General features: G+C 42.3%; 1 protein-coding gene and 1 non-coding gene across 5 annotated transcripts; one reads left to right on the forward strand and one right to left on the reverse strand.

Annotated features, from left to right (window-relative positions):
* Positions 1-243: 243 nt before the first annotated feature.
* On the reverse strand, positions 244-319 carry Trnaa-agc (transfer RNA alanine (anticodon AGC)). The gene has a single exon. It is a non-coding gene; the product is annotated as a tRNA-Ala (tRNA).
* A 1,341-nt stretch (positions 320-1,660) lies between these two features.
* Foxj2 (forkhead box J2) lies at positions 1,661-22,922 on the forward strand. Of its 4 annotated transcripts, none has more exons than XM_078015284.1 (11): positions 1,661-2,054; positions 9,393-9,739; positions 11,291-11,365; positions 13,225-13,293; positions 13,470-13,610; positions 14,092-14,290; positions 16,289-16,696; positions 17,110-17,211; positions 17,878-18,099; positions 18,612-18,710; positions 20,152-22,922. In XM_078015284.1, the coding sequence occupies exons 2-11, from the start codon at positions 9,407-9,409 to the stop codon at positions 20,238-20,240; spliced, it is 1,737 nt and encodes a 578-aa protein (XP_077871410.1). In that variant the 5' UTR covers positions 1,661-2,054; positions 9,393-9,406; the 3' UTR covers positions 20,241-22,922. The 4 variants fall into 4 exon arrangements, with proteins under 4 accessions (XP_077871410.1, XP_040136937.2, XP_040136938.2 ...); XM_040281003.2 differs by lacking the exon at positions 1,661-2,054 and adding an exon at positions 2,211-3,364; XM_005341714.5 differs by lacking the exon at positions 1,661-2,054 and adding an exon at positions 2,213-3,364 and having other exon boundaries at positions 17,878-18,087.
* The last annotated feature ends 79 nt before the right edge of the window (positions 22,923-23,001 follow it).

Genomic DNA, 23,001 nt, shown 5'->3' on the forward strand with positions numbered 1-23,001 from the left:
TTCTCACAGTTCAGGACAATGAAATAGAGGTTAAGAGCCATGTTAGATTTAAGTGTTTTAATGTAAAATAATATTCCTAATTATGTGAACAATGTGTGACTTATATGAACTAATTATGTGAATTTAGACACAGTTAATATCTCTAAGTTATAGTTTTTCCCACCTATAAAAGGTATAATTACAGTGGCTTATAGTATTGCCAAAAGAACAAAATGTAAATGCCTAGTTTGATTTTTTTTTTTTTTGTAGTACTGGGGATCAAACCCAGGGCCTCATGCTTGCTAGGCAATTACTCTACCACTGAGCTATATCCTCTACACTTTTAAATTTGATTTACTTACTTACTTGGTACTAGGGATTGAATGAACTCAGGGGCACTCAAACACTGAGCCACATTCCCAACTTTTTTTTTCAATTATTATTTTTTTAGATGTTGATGAACCTTTATTTATTTATTTATTTATTTATATGTGGTGCTGAGAATTTAATCCAGTGCCTCACAGAAGCTAGGCAAGCACTCTACCACTAACCCACAAACTCCAGCCCCTCCCAGGCCTTTTTATAATTTATTTAGAGACAGGATCTCCCTAAGTTGTTTAGGGCATTGATAAATTGCTGAGGCTGGCTTTGAACTTGTTATCCTCTTGTTTCTGCCTCCCCAGTCACTGAGATAACAGGCTTGCGCCACTGTAACTGGCTTAAATTTTATTTTGAGACAGGGTCTCATTAAATTTCCCAGGCTGGTATCAAATTTGTAATCCTCCTGCCTCAGACTCCCCAGTTACTGGGAATACTTACCTGCACCACAGCTCCCAGTTATGTGCTTAGCTTTAATGCCTGCATATTATAAATATAATGTAATCATATGTACATATAATTTAATTAAATTATAGTAGTGTATATTTAGAAGACACAAAGACTTTTACTATCTAAGGCAAAATTCAGTCATCAAGTTGTAAGCTTGTGTATGTAGTCTTTTTTGGGCAATTCAAATATTAAATGAGCAATCTTTTTGCCTTTATGTTATTTTGTATAGAACATAGAGTAATTTGAGAAAAGCTTAATAAGCCAGAGGATAAAATACATAAGTGTTTGTAGCAGAATCATGAATGGAGGAAGAAAGCTGAAGTAGGCTTCCTAGTGGCATTTTTCTGTCTCTGATAGATTGTTGTGGAAGGGGCAGAGGATGTATTTTATTTATTTATTTTGGGTACAGTGGAGTGAACCCCAGGACACTTAACCACTGGGCCACATCCCCAGTCATATATATATATGTTTATTTATTTTGAGATAGGGTCTCATTAAGTTGCTTAGTGCCTGGATAAGATTGCTGAGGCTGGTCTTAAACTTGTGATCCTACTGGCTCACCCTTCCAAGTCACTGGGATTACAGGCATGTGCCACCACAACCGGCTAAGGATGTGCTTTAAAAAACATTCTATATGACACTCAGGACAATATATCTTGTAGGATTGACAAGTGAACTGAACAAGTCATATTTTGTGCCCTTTCTATATTCTATAGTTTAAAAGCATTTCACATAAATTAACTCTTTTGGTAATTGCAACAGCCTTATTGGGTAGCAGGAGGAGTGTCTGGTCCCCGCCCCGCCTTCCGCGACCAAGATTCCAGAGAACAGGGCCCTTGCACAAGTTTGTAGAGCAGGAAAAGCGAACAGGACCCACATCTTCTGATGTTTATTTGTCAGTTGCTAGATCACTTATCCTTTTATGTGTCCACTCACTGAGAAGAGTAGTTACTGAACTCCAGGATGATATCAGGGCAAAATATTAACCTTCCTTCAATCTCTATAATAATTTATAAACTGCCTCGGGAAAAGAGAAACTCATCAAAGAAATTTCTGAGAAAACAAGTTGCTCATCTGTATAGAGAATACAGTAGAATGGGAAAAGATCAGAGTACCAGAATTAGTGTGTAAATTGGAATTGACAGAGTAAGGTGTGCACGAGGGACTCTGCAGACAGGGAGCAGTGGGACGACACCCCAGGTAGACCGCAAGCGGCACGGAGCGCAGCGGCGGGGAGGCGGCTGGAGGTGAGTGCGCAGCGGCTGGGCGTTGGTAGGCTTCAGCGGAGGCAGCCGTGCAGTTGCCCGGGTGGAGCGCACACCCCGGCGGCCCGCCGCTCGGAGCCGACCCGCTCCTCCTTAACCCGCGCGGGGAGGCGGCGGCCCGGCGGGCGGGGAAGGGGGAGGGGCGCGGAGTGCTGCGCGGAGGCCGGGGAGGAGCCGGGGCCTGCAGCGGAGCCGAGCCGAACCCGAGCCCGAGCCGAGCCCTGACACTGTCCGTCCGCTTTCTGGCTCCCCGGGAGCCCCGACTGGACGGAGCCCGAGAGGTGGCAGCGCGGGGAGCCCCACGCGCCGAAGGCAAAGGACGGGACGGGACAGGACTAGAGGAGGCGCTGCCGCCACAGTAGCCAGTGACGGGAGTCGGAAGCCGCGGCCTCCCGGACCCTGCTGCCCAGGCCAGCCAGGGGAGAGCGGGGAGTACGAAAACCCCACCCTCTGGGACACCCCCAGGAACGTGGGCGGGAGCGGGGACCTAAGAACCCTCTCTCCTGTTGGAGGGAAGACCCCAAGCCCCTTGGGTGAAGGAAAGAAAAGCTCGTTGTAGGAGACGCAGCTCGCCTTCCTAGAGGCTAGGAAACCCTCCTAGTGGCTCGGGAGAAGACCCCCAGAAGCAGAAAGAGGCGATCCTTCCTTAAGGAACGGAGGGGGACCGCCCCTGCGAGTCTCCACCCTCCAAACACACTCTAAACAGTTCAAGACTTTTGAGGCAAAGAGAAAGGGGAATATGCCAATGGAGTAGACACCCTCCATCCCACTCAGTACTCACGGAGGAGAGGCGTCCTTAGGTTCAGCAGCAAAATACACTATAGCGAAAGAGGAGGAATTGGCTTTCCGCCTTTCTCCAGAAAGGCGGAAACTTCCTTTCACCTAGACAGTGGAACCAGGTAGAGCCCCTCCGCTCAGATTTCCAGCAGACAGAAAGAACCCTCCGCCCCCAAAACATTCAGTTTGGGGGCGAGAGGGACTCCCCCAAGGGGGAGGAGACAACTCCTGGTTGGGAGAGGCTCCTCCCCTCCTCCCCAGGGTAACTAGCAGGGTGTGGGGGGTGTGCCACCTTCCCCAGGTAGGACCTCCTTCTCCTCCTCCACCCATTCCCCCCTCGGCTCCTCATCCTCAGGGGACCCAGTTCCCCTCACAAGCTTGGGAGGTTCAGTCCAGGACAGGAAGAGCCACTGAGGATGAGACCAGTCACCTGCCTCTGAAAAGGGGAATCCCTCCAACCTCAAACTCCAGTACCAGGTGGTTTCCTCCCTTTGCCGGGGGACTGGTGGAGACAGGTTAGTGTTTTCTTTCGTTTTTCTCTGTCATCTTTAGGCACCAGAGGGCTTAGGGGCCTGAAATGATAGATCTTGGGTTTCCTTACTGAGGAAAGTAGAGTGATAACTCAGAATCCTCTGGAAAATGTGTTCTGAAGGAACTTCTTAATTGGAACCTACATCTTGTTGCAAAAACTCAGAGAAATGAGTTTGTTAGTATTCTGGAGGACTAAATGGATGAATCTCATTTAAGGTCCCTAGGGAAGTGGATGTTTTCATACTGAGGACAACTGGATCACTGATAACAGTTACTTTTTCAGAACTGCATGCATACTGTGTAACAAGGATGGACATAACCCAACTGGACTCCATAGCACCCTCCTCCATCCTTGGGCCTTTTCACCTGGAGAGTGGGCCCTCATCAAAGTCATGGTGGCAGCTCCTGTCCTAGGCTTGTCTAGGGCATGCCTAGGTCAGCTAAATATCTGCCAGAAGTGTCCTTTCCAACCCACTGTGATTACTCTTTACAAGCAAGAGAAACAGCCTGTCCCCACTAACCCTACTTCAGATACTGGGAGGACTCCTCTCCTGACATTCTCATTCCTAATTGGATGTATCTCTCTCCCTACAAAATCCACAGGGAAAATATGAATCCCCTGAGGCAAAAAGACAGTGTACAGAGGACTGACATTCCTGAGTTAAAGTTCTTCACAAATACTGGCTCTGCCCCAGTCCTGTACAGTTCTCCTGCCCTTCGCTGACAGTTCATCAGCAAATCAGGTCCTTGATAGAAAGAGAGGAGGGTTGCTACTAACCCCTCTCCAATCTTCCATCTGAATAGTTGACCAATAGGAGATTTTACCTCTAAGGAGTCCATTAGTTTCTTTCCAGAAAAGCACCTACTAGTCTCTATCCTCTGTTTCTTGTTCAGTTCAGGTCCCTGGAACTTTATGTTTAAGTTTCCCACATAAGATAGGAAATTATCAATGTTCAGAATCTTCAGAAAAAGCAGGAAAAAGGTGCCAGGAAATTTTCCTAGATGAGCCTGGGCTGTGTTTTTAGTAGATCTCTGTCTTTCAACTTGAGGTCACTTAGCTGGGTGCTAGCTTTCCTGCTTCACCATTGGAACATACCTTATCTTCAGTAAGGGGCATTGTACTCCACAGCAAGGCCATGAGAAAGGCTTCCTCCCCTTGGGATATTTTTTCTCCTTTCTGTCTAGGTTGCTGGTGGTCTGCTTAAGTCCCTAGGTATGTCTACTTGTTTCTGAAAGATACTCGTTGGTGGTGGTATATGAGACAGGGCTATACCCCACAGATTTGTATGGCTGCGTGGGTAGAATGTTGCACATGTGTTTCTTAACTGAGATCAGTGTTGCTCCTGTCTTTTGTCAGTGTTTTGCATAAGTGTGTGGAGAACAGGGATATGTGCTTTTCAGACTATACTCCAATTCCCTAGAATTGTGTTTCTGATAGGCCTCTAGGAGCAGATGATCTGTTCCAAAGACCTGGAAAGGGTGGTGGTTAAGGATGCCCAACTGGGAAGAAAGGCTTGGCATCCCCCTGTCAGTGGGAGCCTCATCCCATGTAGCAGGGAAGCCCAGTCTCAGGTTGGGACCATTTCTTCTAGGACCAATAAGAGAGCTTCATCCCTGATAACCTCTAGTCTCAAAAGGGAGAGAATCCCTGACTTCTAAATCTAGAACTGCCTCCTCCACTTTTCAAACAGCCTGTTTCTTCCAAAGAACTTTACCAGATGCTGGAGTGCAGCTTCTGAATAGTTTAGAGAGAAGTGTATCCTAATAGCTCCAGATATACTACTATTGCACAGTTTAACTGGTCCTGCTTGATCTGAGTTTCCCTAACCCTCTTTGCCTCTAAGGAATCAATTAGAAGCAGTTGGCTATTGGGTTGGATTAATTAAGAGGCAGAGATTGCTATTTTCCAGACCATGTCTTACAACTACAACTAGTTCCCCCTGAAAGATAAGAGATAGTATTTCCCCTATGCCTTCATCCTTGGGGTTTTTTTCAATCTTAGTATTATTCATTATGGGGGTATGATCTCTAAAGGAAAAGTTTGTAATTCTGACATTGTATACTTGGTATTGGCTTGCTGATTCCAGTCATGGTCTGTCATTTCTCTAATTTTTAAATTCTAATATTCTCTTTGCACACATGCTGAGCCTACACTTTACTACTATGCTACACTTCCAGCCCACTAATAGTCTTTATATTTCCCCATTCAAAAATGACAGCTATACTTAGGTAGCACATACAAAGTGCTTAAAAATACTAACTTTAAATCCTCATAACAATAGTTATTGGTACAGTAATTGTCTCTGTTTTATAGGTGAAGAAACTAAGACACAGAGAGATTAGGTGATTTGCTTGAGGGGCACAGTCAGAGGTAATGGAGCTGGCATTGAAACACAGGCAGTCTGACTGATATGAGGTACACTTAGCCATTGTCTTATTAGTTTTGGAATTATGAACAGGGCAGAAAGTTTTTACTCCTTAACACCTGATTCTGGCACTACACAGAGAATAATTACAAGTCATTGAGATAAAATGAGTAGTAAACTGTGTCAGTTATTTTGGATCTTACACATCTCACCCAGGTTTGGTCTTTAGCTCTCACAGAATGTGTTCCTGTTTTTCTCTGCCTTTCCCCTGGTACTGTAGTCCTTATTATACGTCCTATGGATATGAAGGAGCCTGCCCTTTGGCTGCCTTTCCCCATTTCTGGGAGTATTTCCTTTCAGTCTTCCAGCACACACGGAAGAATGTGGCCTGACTCAGGTTCTGCCCAAGCCCAGTGGCACAAGGCCCACCTGGAATGAGAAGTCTGGGTAACTAGGTTGGTTGGACTCAGAAATGGAACTACCATTTCTTGTTTGCCTTTCTAATAATAGCCCTGAACATTAGCCTCCTGCCATTATTTTGGGGAGTGTGGAATGTGTGGTAGCCACAAGCTCATTAAGCTTCATTCCCTTCCCTCCAGGGATAAAGCTTTGGCAGGGTTGATGACTTCATCTCTTACTGAAGGGGAAACTGAGGTATTAAAACTTCATCAGAGAGCAAGGGATTGTTAGGGACACTCTGAGTCAGTGGCAGAGTTGCCAATACAGCTGAGGAACCTCTGTCTCCAAGGTTCTATACGTTAGGCTGCCCTTCAAGAAGGGGGAAGTGAATGGGGTAAGGATGTGGGACAGGTTTTAGGAGAGTGGTGCTGGAAGACCAGAAGGATCTGACCCTGCCAGCTTCTTGTAGCTGGTAAGATTGGGTATATTTTGAGTACTGAGTTTTCTATCTGGAGAACTGATTGGGAGGGTCCAGGACAAAGGTTAAATTTAACCTCAGTGACCTAAACTGGTGCTGGGGAAAGGGTATAAAAGAGCACAGAACAACTAGTAAAAGGTTGATTGCTTCCATTCAGGAGTCATGGTGATTGGCATGTGTCAAAAGGATTCTCTAAGGACTCTAAATACTTTAAATTCACTCTCATGCTCTTTTTCAGTTTTGAGAGGGTTTCAGATGAAATATCAACTGGAGATCTTTGTGCTCTTAAGATGGGTGCAGTGGCACATGTCTGTAATCCCCGGGGTTCAGGAGGCTGAGGCAGGATGATCTCAAGTTCAAAGCCAGCCTCAGCAATTTAGCAAGGCCCTAAGCAACTTAGCGAGACCCTGTCTCTAAGTGAAATCTGAAAAAAAAAAGGGGGGGGGGGCGGGGGCTGGTTAAGCACCCCTGGGTTCAATCCTTTGTATAAATAAATAAGATTTCCTAGGGATCTTCAGCAGAAATTAAGAATGAAATATACCTGTAGCCTCCACATTTGGGAGCTTGGGACTTGAGTACAGGAGTTTGAGGCCAGCTTGGGCAACATAGTGAGAACTTGTGTCAAGGAAAGAAAATAGGGTTAAACCTCTTTAAGGATCTCTTCTTCTGGGCAGGACCCAGGAAATCCCTGGTCATTGAGAACCTGCTAATTGACATGTTGCTCTTCAGCTGGGGAAACCCAGCTATGGGACTGAGATATTGTCTAAACTCCCTGCTATAGCCCAGAGGCTGGGAGAAGATATGTGGTTGCCTGGAAAGATTAAGTGTCTCTATTATTTTCCAGGTTTCCATGGTTTTGGGCAAGGTGATGGTATTAGGATGAAAAGGAAGATGATGGGAAGAGGAGTTAAGGATAAAGGGGAAACCTTTTATGATGTTATTTATAAGCCCCCCTCCCCCATATTTTTTTCTTCTGTCAAATAATTCTTGTGTTGCAATTGGGTCTTTGACTGCCCAGGCCCCTGAGGCACTAAGGTGTTTTCTTTAGCCTCGGAAATGGGTGTGTTACTGGGTGGCTACTCTGCTCTGTACTTGTGTGTACAGGCAGATTGTATGGGTGGGACCTTGGAGAAGAGGGGAGTGAGAATGCTGACTCTGAGGGGGAAAGGGTAGGTGTCAAGGACAGAAGAATTACTACTTAAAAGAGAGCCTGAAAGATGTACTGGGGTCAGGAGAAGGGTTGGGGGGAGTCCTATCTGAAATTGAGTTTTGACCTGCAAAATATGTAGAACTGTGTATACTTGTTTGTATATGCTCATGCATGTATCTGGCTGTAGATTTAGACATCACCTATCTAATATATTTCTGTCCAGGATCTGAACTCAGACATTCTAGACCTGACTCCTCTAGAGCAATGCCCTGGTGGGACTGAGGAAAAAAAAAAGCCAGCTGGAATCTGGCAGCTGTGCAGGCACAAACCTGTTAGGCAGCAAGTGCTTAGGGGGTTGCTGGCATCATCTCTAAGGGAGTGCCAAATGGCTATCCAGTGGTCCTTGCCAGCCTTTCTGGACCCCGTAGTACAGATATCACCCCTAATTCTTCACCTTCCCCCACCAAGATGTCACTGTAGCTACACCTCTCTGGCAGCAAGAGCACCCAGGCAGTGTGGTTGGCAGTTGGGCGTGCAAACATCAAGCGTGGGCGGTCTGGCAGCCTTAGGAGTTTGCATGGAGGTGCCACGAGCCTGCGTGCCTGGCTGGGAAGGAAGGAGGGAGGAGGAGGGTGGGGAAGGGGAGCCGGCTCTTAGCCCCAGAGTGGCTATTTTTAGTCAGGCTATCTGATTGTTACCGATGCGCACACAGCTGGGTGTCTCCCTAGCTCTGTTAAGCCCAGCAGGCTGAGAGGTGGGAGGTTCTTGCTGATGATTTCTTCCTGGTACTAGTGTCTGTGGGCAGAAGCAAGCAAGGGGTAGCTTTAAAGGTGTGAGGGTAGCAGTGTACTCAAGATCTGTTTCTTCTGTGTGACTTTATGCTCTGTTGGTAATGTATGCTATATATCTAATTGTGACCTTAGTGTATGTGTCCCATTGTTTATCTGTCAATTTTGTATTTGGTCTTTGCTGGTTGTCATATATAATTTATATCTGGAATATGTCTAATATGTTTCATAAGCACATATGTGTGTGGGATAAAAAGGCTGAATGCTCATTATAAATGTGATATGAAGCAACTTTAAAAATGTTGGTATGTGCTTCATTAGTATACATCTTTGTTTACTCAGACTGTTTTTTCTTTACATGTATACTTGTGCTATCTACCTGTGGATATGTATGCAAATATAACAAGTGTCATATAATTGGAGAATGGACTAATTTTACCTGCTTAGTAGGTTTTTTTTTTTTAAATGTATCCCTGCAAATGTATTCTGAAATGTTATGTTGTAAGGCTGTATGTAAGGACAATTGAGGGCATATCTCAATTTGGTGTGAGGTTTCGTGTCTGGTCTTGCCTGCAGGGAGATGCCTTGTGGGGATGCTTTGCATTAAGATGTAGGATAAGTAGCAGTTGGTCTTCTGGTATTTGATTAATGACATATCTGCCTGGGAGTTCAGGTCACTAGTTGAGGGCCATCCCAGGAAAGGAATTGCCTATGGAATTATAGTGGAAGAAATACTTCTCTTAAACATTAGGAATCTGGTATTTCTTTTCCCTAATCATTGGAGGTAACACTCATTTATTTTTCTGCCCACCTTTGTCCTCTTCTCTGCAGAGCCCAGAAGTAACATGGCTTCTGATCTAGAAAGTAGCCTCACTTCCATAGACTGGCTTCCCCAGCTGACCCTCCGAGCTACCATTGAGAAGCTTGGGAGTGCCTCCCAGGCTGGAACTCCAGGGGGCAGCCGCAAGTGTTCCCCAGGCTCACCCACAGATCCTAATGCCACCCTGAGCAAAGATGAGGCAGCAGTCCACCAAGATGGCAAACCCCGATACAGCTATGCTACACTCATCACCTATGCCATCAACTCCTCTCCAGCCAAGAAGATGACCCTAAGTGAGATTTACCGTTGGATCTGTGATAACTTCCCTTATTACAAGAATGCTGGCATTGGTTGGAAGGTGGGACTGCTTCTAGAATTTATTTTTAGCCTTTGTTTTCTCTTTTTCTCTACCTGTTTCCTTTCTACAATCTAGTTCAGTTTGCTCTGCCTTGTCTCAAAGATATGTCAATTTAAAAATCTCATATCTTTTACCTTTTTTCAGAGTTGAATGATTTTCTTAAGATATATCAGGGAAACTCCAGTGATACCAAGCCATTAAGTATAGTTATGGATGCAAGATGCTGTTGTACATCATACCCTCTTTTCTTCTGATTCCTCAAAAAGGATACTCATTCATTTCACAAATATTTATTGCCATTCTACTATGTTCAAGTCACTGTGCAAGGCACAGCATTACTCCCTCCTACCTAGAGGTAGGAAACCCATCAAATTTTCATAGCTTCATTGCACATAGTCATCATCTTCTGAAAAATCATATACCAAGAAAAAAATATATAATTAGGTCTTTGATCAGCAGCTATTCCACCAAGCACATAATGAGAGGTTAAGTTATTTGCCTAGAGTTGAAGGAAGAAAGAGTTGTTCTTCCAAGCAAAGAAGGAAAGCTGATATTATAATTTCTTGGAGGAATAGCTCATTTGCTAATTGTTGATTAGGAATGGGAATTCTATGTAGTTTTCTCACTCTTTAAATCAGTTAACATACAAACTGGACAGTAAACTGGAGACTATTGAAAGCATTTTGCTCTCCTATTGTAAATATGTCTCCACTAGACCACAACCTTCAACCCCATCAAAGACATATTTTTCTTTGGTCCAGGTGTGACCATTCTAGGAGCTATTGAGAAAGTGAAGGTGATTTGTGCCTTTGTTTTATCCTTGATTTATATTTGTTATAGTCTATATAAACAGGTTAAAAAAATACCTTTATTTATTTTTTTGTGGTGCTGAGGATCAAATCCAGGGCCTCACAAGGTGAGCGCTTTAACGCTGAGCCACAACCCCAGCCCTATATAAACAGTTTTTAAAACACTTTTTCTTTTGCATTGATAGGGTGGATTGAAGAACTGGGCAGATGTGATATTTTTGGGGCGGTGGGTACCAGGAATTGAACCATCCAGGGGCACTTAACTACTGAGCCACATCTTCAGCCCTTTTTTATATTTTATTTAGAAACACTGCCTCACTGAATTGCTTAGGGCCTCGATAAATTGCTGAGGCTGACCTTGAACTCACAATCCTCCTGCCTCAGCCTCCCAAGCCGCTGGAATTACAGGTGTGCACCACTGTGTCCAGTGGCAGATATAATTTTTCAGGCATTTATGTACCTATTGTCAGTTAGCGGAAAAGTTGAAAAACCATATAATGAGGTTTGCAGATGAGAGGATGGCTATCATGATGATTGATCTCACTCATCAATTTAATTTCTTCATTTTCTTATCCTGTTGCTTCTGTTTTGTGAAATGTAATTTCATCTATCAGTGTAGTTAATAGCTGCTAAATGTACCTTGATCCTTGAACGTTATTGTGCATTATGTTCTTTTATGTCCTATTGAAAAATATTTTACTTCACACATTCTTGAATCTAACTTTCTTCTCTGCTTCCCTAGAATTCCATTCGGCACAACCTCTCTCTCAACAAGTGTTTCCGGAAGGTGCCTAGACCTCGGGATGACCCTGGGAAGGTGAGATACTGTAATGGAAATCATAGGGAAGAGCAGGAAAGAGAGTGAAGTAGTTGATGGCCCAAAGTCCTGTGGCTATTTTAATTACCCAGAAGAGGAAATCATGTTAATTAGAGAAGCATCTTTATTTTTCCTCAAAGGAAGAGCTTAGCTGACAAGCTTGTGGAACCCCATTAGAATGGGTGACTAAGGAAGATTGTGAAATCTTTTTTTTTTTTTCAATACGACTCTTTGATAAAGTTGATTTTGAGACTCCCTTTCTTTTTGTGGCATTCTTTTTCTGTTTAGATGTAAAAGATTTACTTAATAACCTTTGTAGAAACTTTTCTGTACAAAAATCTTTACTTTTTACACTGAGATTTCATCTCACACTAGTCAGAATGGCAGTCATCAAGAATACAAATAATAAATGCTAGAGGGATTGGAGAAAAAGGAACACTTTACACTGTTGGTGGGACTATAAATCAGTACAACCACTGTAGAAATTGGTATGGAGGTTCCTCAAAAGACTAGGCATGGTGGGCTGAGGATTTAGCTCAGTGGTAGAATATTTGTCTCACATGCACAAAGCCCTGGGTTAAATCCCCAGCACCAAAAAAAAAAAAAAAAAAAAAGACTAGGCATGGAACTACCATATGACCCAGCTATACCATTACTTAGTATTTATCCTGAAGAATTAAAATCATCATACTACAGTGATACATACATACCCATGTTTATAGCAGCACAATTCACAATCGCCAAACCATGGAACCAGCCTAGGTGACCATCAACAGATGAATGGATTTAAAAAATGTGCTATGAAGCAAATTTTTTATTCATAAAGAAAAATGAAATTATTTAATTTGCAGGAAAATGGATGGAATTTGAGAGCATTATGTTAAGTGAAATAAGTCAAACTAGGAAGATCAAGGATTGTATATTTTCTCTCATGTGGAAGCTAGAAAGGAAAAGGAAAAGGCTAGGCTTGTGGAGTCTCATGAAAATGAAAATGAAATCAGCAGAGTAAAGGAACCAATGCAGGGAGAAGGGAGAGAAAGGGGAGGTACTGGAGAATGATATTGGCCAAGTCATATTCTTATATTGTATGCATGTATGAGTATATAACAACAAATCCCATCATTATGTACAACTATAATACACAAAAAAATTATGGAAAAAATCTCTAGTTTTTACTTTCATAAGAAAAGGGATGGAACATTCTCCCAATTTGCAAAAGTAGATGCTAAAGGCCAGATGAGTTTTGCCTCAGGTCACAAAGAAAGGGAATGACTGTCTCTGGCCATTTTGCCATTCTTTGCACTAAATATTGTACTTCTAACCCTTCAGAATAATTGAGGCCTGTGTTTGGACTACAGAACTACCTCTGGCACACACAGTGAGCTTTTAGGACAGTTCTCTTTCTCATTAATACTAGTGCCCTCAGGATTCTATGTAAATGTCTAGAAGGTTGGCATGGTGGTGTAAGCCTATAATGCCAGTAATTTGGGATGCTAAAGAAGGAGGATCACAAGTTTGCCTCAGCAACTTAGTGAGACTTTGTCTCAAAATAAAAATTAAAAAGAACTAAGGTATAGCTCTTAGTGGTAGAGTGCCCCTGAGTTCAAACCCTGATATCAAAGAAAAAACAATAATCTGTGTAAATGCTCAGTCTTGTCCCCCCTCATCCCCCCACATTCCTTGGTATTGGACATCAAATCCAGAGCCTCATGCAGGCTAGGTAAGCATTCTACCATTGAGCTACACCCCTGAGCTCCAGGCCTGTTTCTTAATATGGCTGTTGGATTATCTGTTTTCAAAAGTGGGAACTTCTATAGGTAATTATTTTTTTTCTCTATGGGGATGGGTTCTTCTTCCAGGGCTCTTATTGGACAATAGATACCTGCCCTGACATTTCCCGAAAGAGAAGACACCCTCCAGATGATGATGTAAGTTTCCTCTTCCTGGGAAGATGCCATTTCTGAGTCAGTTGCTCTTTCTACCTCCTTTTCTGGATATTCAGTCTTTTCCAAAGCTAAGATGAATGCCAGCAAAGGGGAGACAATGGGTTTGGAGAAGATATTTCAATTTTTCTTATAGATTTCTTTTCTGTTGCAACCCTCAGCTCTCCCAAGACTCACCAGAACAGGAAGCAAGCAAGAGCCCACGGGGAGGTGTTCCAGGGAGTGGAGAAGCCTCGCTGCCTCCTGAGGGGAATCCTCAGATGTCACTTCAGAGCCCCACATCTATGGCCAGCTATAGCCAGGTAGGAAGTAAAAGTAGTAGGGGCCACAGGGATGGATAGCTGGGTAGATGGTTGTGTGGCTTCAGATAGGTTTCTGTTCAAAATTACATATTATTTGTGATGTTAGGAAGATAAAGTTGAAAAGAAGGGTAAAGCAAAAGAGAAAGTCCAAAGAGGGAAACAGAGGAAGAGAAAGATATAACAGAACTTTCAGGTAAATCAGGGGGAGAAAAAGTGAGAAGGAGGAAGGGGAGTAAAAAAAAAAAACATGATTAAGAAAAGAAGGGTATGAATGTAATGTAGGGAAAGGGCAGTCAAAGAAGAAATGGAAAATGAGATCAGACTCAAGAACAACCAATGAGTAAAGAAGGAGAAAATGATGCTGTTCCATTGAATATATGAGAGGAACAAGAGGATAGGCAGAAGAGCCTGGTGACCGTAAAGTGTTGTTTTGTTCCCTCAGCTGGGACACAGATCAGGACTTTCTTACCTGTTTTTGCAGGGAACAGGGTCTGTGGATGGTGGAGCAGTGGCATCAGGGGCTCCAAGCCGAGAAAGCTCTGAGGGTCCCCCTCCCCTCTATAACACCAACCACGACTTCAAATTCTCCTACTCAGAGATCAACTTTCAGGATCTAAGCTGGTCCTTCCGCAACCTCTATAAATCCATGCTGGAGAAGTCCTCTTCTTCTTCGCAGCATGGTGAGTCTGGAGTTGGGATGGGTGCCTATATTCTCTTACATTTTTGTATAAGTGACGACATTCTCTTCTCCCTCATTTGTTATCTTTGCATGCAAAGAGATTGATCACTGTTCACAGTTAACATATCAGGAACTAAAACTGTTTGGAATAGGACAGCTGTTTCAGAGAGTAGCCTGGATTGTAAGCTTCAAAAAATTAGTTGAAGGATTGCCCAGTCTAGAACCAGGGACAATGATTATTATTATTATTTTTTTTTTCTGGTTGCTGGGCTGGAACCCTTGGCCAATTTGTTTTAGGCAAGCACTCACCCCTGAGCTACATCCTAAGCCCATAGGGGATATTATAGCTGTGAGCAAGTCAATTAGAGGATGACCACTAGGGGGCAGCAGTACTATCCTCTCCCCAAGAGTCCCTGTATTTCATTATAAGAATTTATTTTTATATTATTGTATATTTATATTCTTATAATGAAAACTTTCAAACATATGCTAAATAGAGTGAATAGTATAATAAACCCCCATGCTTCCCTCACCCAAATTTTAAATTACCAATATGTTGTTAAGTTTGCTTTATTTACCACCCAGTATTTTTGAAATTAGAATAATTTCATGCAATTTCCTGATAGTGTTGCATTCAACCCATAAATATAATTTCAGTAATATGTTGCCAAATGATAAAGGCTTTTCCTTTATTTATTTACCATGCTACCATATTCCTAACACAATTAATAATGCTTTTTTAATATCACTTAATATCTTAACCATTTGCACATTTCTGAAATTATCACATGAGAATGACTTAAGAGTTGTTATTGGGAGTCCCCTTGAGAGACCATCTCATTCAGCCCTCTACATTTCCTGAATTTTTGGAAAAAGAAACTAGAGGCAAAGGTGAGAGATATGAGTTCAAGTAAGGCAGATCCCTTCTTCTTCTGTGGCCCTTTGTAGACTGCAGGGACTTAACAAAATGATAACAACTGGTTAGAAGTCATTTTTTTTGGAAAATATATATTAGTCATCATGAATTCTTTCTTTTTATATCCCAGGGGATCAGTATCTATAGTATGTTCCAAGATTGTATTAATTATTTGAGAAATTAATCCAACTCAGGTGGTCCGTTGACTGGAGAGAGGGAGTTTGGAGAAAAATGTCTGAAACAAAGTAAAACATTATATTAGATGGGGTGAGGACAACGAAGTATTCACTCAAGTTCAGCTGTGACTAAAAGCCTCTAGCCCAAGTCTAGATCTTCCCTGTCTAGTCTTCTTGGGAGGCAAATCCATTCCCACTCCGCTTTTCACCCAAGCTCCATTTGTTGGTAGTGAAATCAAGAAGGCAGTAACAGTAGAGGAGTAAAGAGATGCCCAATTGCTCAGTTTTACTTATAATTTACTTTTTAAATTTCACTTGCTATCTGATTTTTGAAACCGTGATTCCTGGCCTATACCAAAATCCCTGAGAAGTAGTATAAAAACTTAGTACACACTGACCTTTTAATTAAAATATAAGCGGTCACCACACTAACAATGCCCTGCCCTAACCTAACTGCCTTCCTGTCTGTTATCTGCCAGGAGAGACACAGGTATCCTTGCAGTTCCACACTATGTCCTTTCTTCCTTCCTTTGTTTTTTTCTTTTTTTCTTCCTCCTCTCTCTCTCCTGTCCTCCTTCCCCAGCCCCCCTCTCTTTCTTTTCATTGGAGATTGAACCCAGGGGTACTCTACTACTGAGGTATGTCTCCAACCTTTTTTTATTTTTATTTATTTTTTTTGTTTTCATATACAGAGTCATGTTAAGTTGCCCAGGCCAGCTTTGAACTTACCATCCTCCTGCCTCAGCCTCCTAAATTGCTGGGATTATAGGCAGAGGACCTCAGAACACTCTTTTTCTTTTAATTCTATAGTTTCTATCTGAGGTCTCCTATCTTGACCCAGAGAAAATCCCATTTAGGGAAACATGCATTGCCTAAGTCATATGCCTGCTTCTTCCTCACCCTGCAGGCTTTTCGTCTCTCCTGGGGGACATGCCACCTTCTAACAACTACTACATGTATCAGCAGCAACAGCCGCCGCCAACTCAACAACAGCAGCAGCAGCCACCGCAGCCACAGCCACCTCCTCAACAGTCACAGCCGCAGTCGCAGCAGGCACCAGCCCAGGGCCCCTCAACTGTGGGAGGTGCCCCTCCACTGCATACCCCAAGCCCTGATGGTTGTACCCCACCAGGGGCAAAGCAAACTGGGCCTGAAAGCTATGGGCCTCCCCCTGTGATGGCCATGCATCCTCCCACACTGCAGCACGGGGGCTACCATCCTCATCAGCACCATCCCCACCCCCACCCTGCCCAGCAGCAGCCACCACCACAACAGCAGGCACAAGGCCAGGCACCTATCAACAGTACTGGCTTTGGTAAGTAAAGAGGGTGTAGAGAAAGCCTAGGAAAGGGTGAATGAGCCCCTAGTTCCGACCCTGCTATGGAGATGCACTTGTTAAGAAGTCAGTAGTGAGTCTTTTAACCTCAGTCTCCCCAGAGTTTAACTGAGCATATTGAAGTTGCTGCCCACAGCTCTATTTTGTGGAGGATTTGGAGATTAAGGATTTCATTATTTCCCTTCCATATTTGTGAATCATTTAGGAATTTTTTGATGTTCTCCTGCCTGTGATCTGTGCTGTACTTAAATCACCAGGTAGGGAGAGTCCAAAAATGTCTTGGTAGAAGACATTTTGTGTAGGTGCAAGAATCTTGCATGTAGTCAGTCTGTTATCAGTTGACTGCCATCTTAAACTTTACTTTATCTCACTGCCTACTTTCTTCTTTACAGCCTTTCCTCCTGATTGGTGCTCCAATATTGACTCCTTAAAGGAAAGCTTTAAGATGGTGAATCGGCTTAACTGGTCCAGCATTGAACAGTCCCAGTTCTCAGGTTAGTCCTTAAAGGATGATGACTGGAAGGAAGAGAATAAGCAGAAAAATCCAATAGAATGAGAAGGGGGTGGGTAAGTGAAACTCGAAGTGTTTCATTATTTCCCCTCCACATTACACAGATGAATATTGTTAATGTCTTCAAATTAATTTTGCCCAACTCAAAATACGGCAATGATTTCTTCTAGTCAGTTTAATCTTTAAGAGAGAGAAGGCTCTTAGAATTTAGAAACCCTGGACCACTGTTTTGTAGTTTTGTCACCATTTCCTGACAATGTGACCAAAGCTAAGTCAGTCACTTTGAAAGTTTGTTTTATTCATTGGTAAGATGGAAATAATAATAAGAGTTTAGTAAGGAACAAACAGAATGGGAGCTTGAAAATGTAGAGCACTTATGGGGCTGGGGATGTGGCTCAAGCGTTAGCGTGCTCGCCTGGCATGGGTGCGGCCCGGGTTCGATCCTCAGCACCACATACCAACAAAGATGTTGTGTCCGCCAATAACTAAGAAATAAATATTAAAAAAAAAAAAGAAAATGTAGAGCACTTAAATTGAATTGTTAATACATATCATCAGTGGTATTGACTTTTGATGTGGGTGGAACAGTGAAATAGGGATGGGTCTAGTGCCTCTGCAAAGTTAGCATTGCTTGCTTTCCTATTTGTAGAACTCATGGAGAGTCTACGACAGGCAGAGCAAAAGAACTGGACCCTTGACCAGCATCACATTGCCAATCTGTGTGACTCCCTCAACCACTTCCTAACTCAGACTGGTCACATGCCTCCTCAAGGGGGCTCCCACCGGCCACCAGCCCCTGCTCGGATTACTGACTCCTGTGCCCTCACCAGTGGCAAACAGGAGACAGCCATGAACCAAGGTATTGTACAAAGTAAGCTCCAAGATAGAGACTATGATGAAAAGGAAGGTGGGAAAAAGATAAAAAAGAATCACTGTTGAATCAGTGAATCCTGAAAAATGCAAAGAAATAGACTGGTCCTTTTCAGACCTTAGTTTAGGAGATCAAATTACTTATGAAAAAGGAGAAAATTTTTTAGAGAAAGTCCCCATTACAAATTGTGTCTCAGGATTCCACCTCTTGGGTCCCCTTCTTCCTCCAGGAGAAGTCTTTTCTGCTGTCCTTTAATAAACTTCTAATTTCCACTCTGAAAAAAAAAAAAACAAATTGTGTCTCAGTAAATTTCACACTTTTAGTATCCATTCTTTTTCACCCTAGGTGGTGAGGACTGATGACTTGTTGAAAGCCTTCATGCCCACAAGATCTATAGAATAAGGCAGGGAAGGGAGACAGAGATTGATGGGAAGAAAGCTGCAAATTTTTTCTCCCTGTTTTGTTGAGTACAGTGATTCCCCAATCAATTAACTCTTGTCTTGTTTTGGTAGTGAACTCCTATGGACATCCACAAGGCCCCCACCTCTACCCTGGTCCATCACCAATGTACCCAATCCCTACCCAGGACTCAGCAGGATATAATCGCCCAGGTAAGAGCCAGAAAGTGTATTTCACTCTCTTGAAGTATTAACTGCAGCTGAGCACTGAAATAACTGAGCGCTGTCTTCCCTGTTAAGTTGTATTGCTTTCTTCTGACTCAGCCCGCTCTATGTCCTAGTGCTTGCACCTGCTAGAAGGGAGTGAGCCGTCATGATTCCCATGTCCCAAAGATAGGGATGGGCTACTTACTTGCTAGGAGGTATATATCAGGGGAGACTTTAAAAAGTCTGATGTATTTTTTAATTTAGCAGTGTTGGGAATAAAATCCAGGGCCTTGTGCATGCTAGATAAGCACTCTATCATTAAGCTATACCCCCAGCCCTAGATTTACTTTAAAACTAACTTGTAACTACAATAATGAAAGAAAATAAAGCATAAATTTAAGCAAGAGATATGTGTGGGACATTTATGTCTAGCTTTAGAATCTAGATGGAAAATATATTTATTTAGGCAAATAAAATTAATTTTTTAGTATAAACATACCTGCTTTGGGCACATGGCTGTTTTCCTGTCACCTGACGACGGGTAATATCAGAGGCTTGAGATTAAACTATCTTTTTTGAGTTTTGTGGTGTTAGGGATTGAGCCCAGGCCCTGATGCATGTTAGGTAAGCACTTCCCTCCTGAGATATACCCCTAGCCTGGGATTGAATTTTAATGGTGGGCGTGTAAGTGAGGGAGACACTGAATTGCCATAGATAGTATAAAATGAACAAGTTCTTTACATTTAAATACATTTTAGGAAAATCACTCTTGTCATCCTATATAATCATAAATGTTTTCAGTTTTGGTGGTGACATCTGACTCTTTATCCATGTAATACAAATTTCTTTTCTTCTTTCTCTCTTTTTTTTTTTTTTTTTTGTGGTACTAGGTATTGAACCCAGGGAAGCTCTACCTCTGAGCTACATATCCATCCCTTCTTATTCCTTCTTATTTTTTATTCTGAGACAGAATTTCATTAAGTTATCCAGACTGGCCTTGAACTTGTGATTTGTCTGCTTTAGCTTCCTAAGTAGCTGGGATTACAGGGGTGTGCCAGTGTGCCTAGCTTATAAATTCAAATTTATGTGCTGCTCTTTCATGTAATAATACATTGTATATTATATTATCATTACTGATAGTCTTCATAATTTTTGTGCATATGGTGCTGGGAATTTAACCCAGGGCTTTGTGCATGCAAGGCAAGCACTCTACCAACTGAGCTATATCCTCAGCACCATAATATAATTTTTGATGGCATGATATTTTATTGTCATATAACCTAGCTTCCTCTAGTTTATTTTCTAAGCTCTTAATGAAGTGGTGGCCTGCAACAAAAATAACTTTAACCTGATAAAGTAATAGCTGCACCAGCTGAGCACTTTCCATCTAGACTGATGGAGCAGCTTCTCATCCAGTCTCCTTTTACTCTTTCTTTCTTTCTGACAGCACACCATATGGTCCCTCGGCCACCGGTCCCACCTCCTGGTGCCAGTGAGGAGATCCCTGATGACTTCGACTGGGACTTGATCACTTAATAGAGTGGACATCAGCCCCGGGTCTGGTGGTTAAGTCTGGCCATGAAGAAAGAGCAACCCCAGCCCGTCCCTTCTCCTGCTTGTATATAGATATATATCCACTTTTTGTTCTTTCTGTCAGAGAAGCCACTGCAAGATGCTGCCGAAGATAATTCCCTTTTTCCTTCCTCATTTTTCTCTTGTCCTTCCTGTTTTTCCCCTAATTTGTTTATTGTTATTCTAATTATGTTGTTTTTGTTATTATTATTATTATTATTATTGGTTATATACTGTCCCCAATCTCCTTTTCCTACACCATGGACTGTGTCTACCCCTTGCTAATTTAAAGTCATCAGGTTGGAAGACAAGGCCATGATAGCTATAGAGAAAGGTTTCAATTTTTTGTTTACCTTTCTCTTCGAGAAACTCAATGCGAATCCCACTTTCTAGCTTTAAGTTGTTTGCTGTTCCTGTCTATTTCAGCTCAGGACTGGAGAGTCCACACAGTTGAGTAGAAGGAGTCTAAAACACTGCTTGGCAGCCATGAATTTGCAGGTTTTACTCAATGGTGCTAATTCTGTCCTCCGAGCTCGTCCCTGACCCTTTGTCCCATCAATCCTTACTTCTTCTGACAATCCTCATTCCCCATCAAGGATAAGATGGATGCTGGTTCAGGAGAGCGACAATAAAATCTTAGTGGAATTAGAGACTGGATTGGGTTGAGTAGAACACTGTGGAGAAGTGAATATAAATCAGTGTGAAATACGGTATATATTGCTGTGTCATGTAAGCTCTCATTGGCTTATTCCTAGCCCATTCTCTAAGGAAATTGGATTGGCCTTGGCTTGAACTCTTCTTCTATGGTTGTACATGAGGACAACTATTCAGCATAGGCTCAGCTTCTTGGAGATGATTTCAACTTAGTCATCTTGGCTTTTTAAAAATAATTCTCTGAAAATTAATGATGGCTCTGACTTTCATAGGTTGCCTTCATTACCTTTTCCCATGGAGCAAATATCATTTTGAGCTCTAGTTGTTTGCCCTAATATTTAAACTATCTTGTTTTCTTCCTTCATTTCCTGGGAGTCTCAAGAAAGAAAAAGTAAGGCATTCATACTGTGGGTTTCATTATGTCCTCGTTATGATATGGGAATCTCTTTCCCGCATCATAGCAGAATCACACTTATAGAATTGGTAGTGGAGGATGGGGAGAGGAAAAAGGAGCTGGCATAGATTTGGATAGGGAATATTTCATTTATTTAATATATATATAGGAAGATGCTACTCTTGAAATACAGATCATCAGGGCTAAAGCTTTTGCAATTAGGCTCTTGACAGGTGGAGGAAATTGGGAGAAGAGAGAAAATGATCTAGAAGAAAGAGTTCAGTGAGGACCAAGGGCAACTTCCAGAAGAAGTTACAGGGATAACTTGTCTCCTTCAACAAGGGATGGCCATGATTTATTGCTGCAAAGTTCGTAGTATATATTTAATATAACTTGTTGCATTTGAAAGGAGAGGGAAGAACAATTTTACTTCTATTTTTATTTCACTGAATTTTCCCTTTCTGAAAGCTGCAGGACAGAATGTATGGAATGGACACAGCCCTTTATGATTTCTACTGTTTGTTCATATCCTTTTATTTATCCATGTTTTCCAAGATATTGGACTTTCTAATCTCCTGCTTTTCCCCCTCATATACCCCTTTCCTTTCTTTGGAAGGGGGTTATATATGAGTTTGTTGGAGAAGTTCAGTGAGGCTGAAGTAAAGGGGCAAGATAGGGCAGTTAACTAAAGAGCACTTTATTTCTTTGAAGCCTTTGTAAGAAATAAATGGGGACGAGAGTAGATTGAATCCCTCATGTGTTGGAGAGTACTTAGTGGGGTTGAAGTATGACAAAATATTTTCCATTAGGGAGAGGAGCATTTCTTATAGAGGGAGGCAAAATGCCTTTGCCTGGTGTCCCTATGTTAGGCATCTCTTCCTTATTCCTTCCATTCAAGGTACACCCTACATATAATTTCCCTTCAGTTCTCCCCAAGATTCTTTCTTTACAGATTAACACTCCTCTTTTCTAAAACCCCTTTCTACTTGGTTCCATACAGAGTTAGGAAGGGTAGGCTAAATCATACACACAAATGCCCCTTGTTCATCTGTGTCTTCTGAAAACTAGTTTCATTAAGAATCTGGTGGTCAGCCAGAGTAACTGAAGTTTGGGGCTGGGACTGGAGATTGGCCAGTAGGTCACCTGAGATTCCAGCTTTTCTCCACCAAAATCAGCCTTGCTAAATGGTACAGGACAAATCTGACTCCCATTGGGCCTCAATTTCCCTTTCCCTCCATGAAATAGAAAGAATACTACTTTTTATTATTGGTCCAGCATTGCTGGACATGAGGTATATTCATTGTTGTTGTATTGGGTGATGTGTGAAAATTGCAGGAGCTCACTGCCTAAATGAGGAAATAAGGGAGAAAGCAGAGGAGAGGGACAAAAGGAGCAAGTGTCTGGTATCAACCTAACCATCCCAGGTTTCCTCTTCTCAACCCCATGTTTCTGGTCTGGTGAGTCCTTTATACCACCCATAATGCTTTGCATTGGTGCAGGCTGGGAAGGGGTATATGGTCTCACAATTTGATGTTGTTGTTCTTGGGTTTTTTTTTTTTTGCATGCTTTCTTAATAAAAAAAAATGTTTCCAGTTTTATCTTACTAGTGTTTGTCTCCAATTTATTTTTGCCAGGTAGGACAGGAGAAATGTGAAAGCCTTTGGTTTCAGTTGTCCT

The sequence above is a fragment of the Ictidomys tridecemlineatus genome, chromosome 6, assembly GCF_052094955.1.
Source record: "Ictidomys tridecemlineatus isolate mIctTri1 chromosome 6, mIctTri1.hap1, whole genome shotgun sequence".
Classification (NCBI taxonomy): domain Eukaryota; kingdom Metazoa; phylum Chordata; class Mammalia; order Rodentia; family Sciuridae; genus Ictidomys; species Ictidomys tridecemlineatus.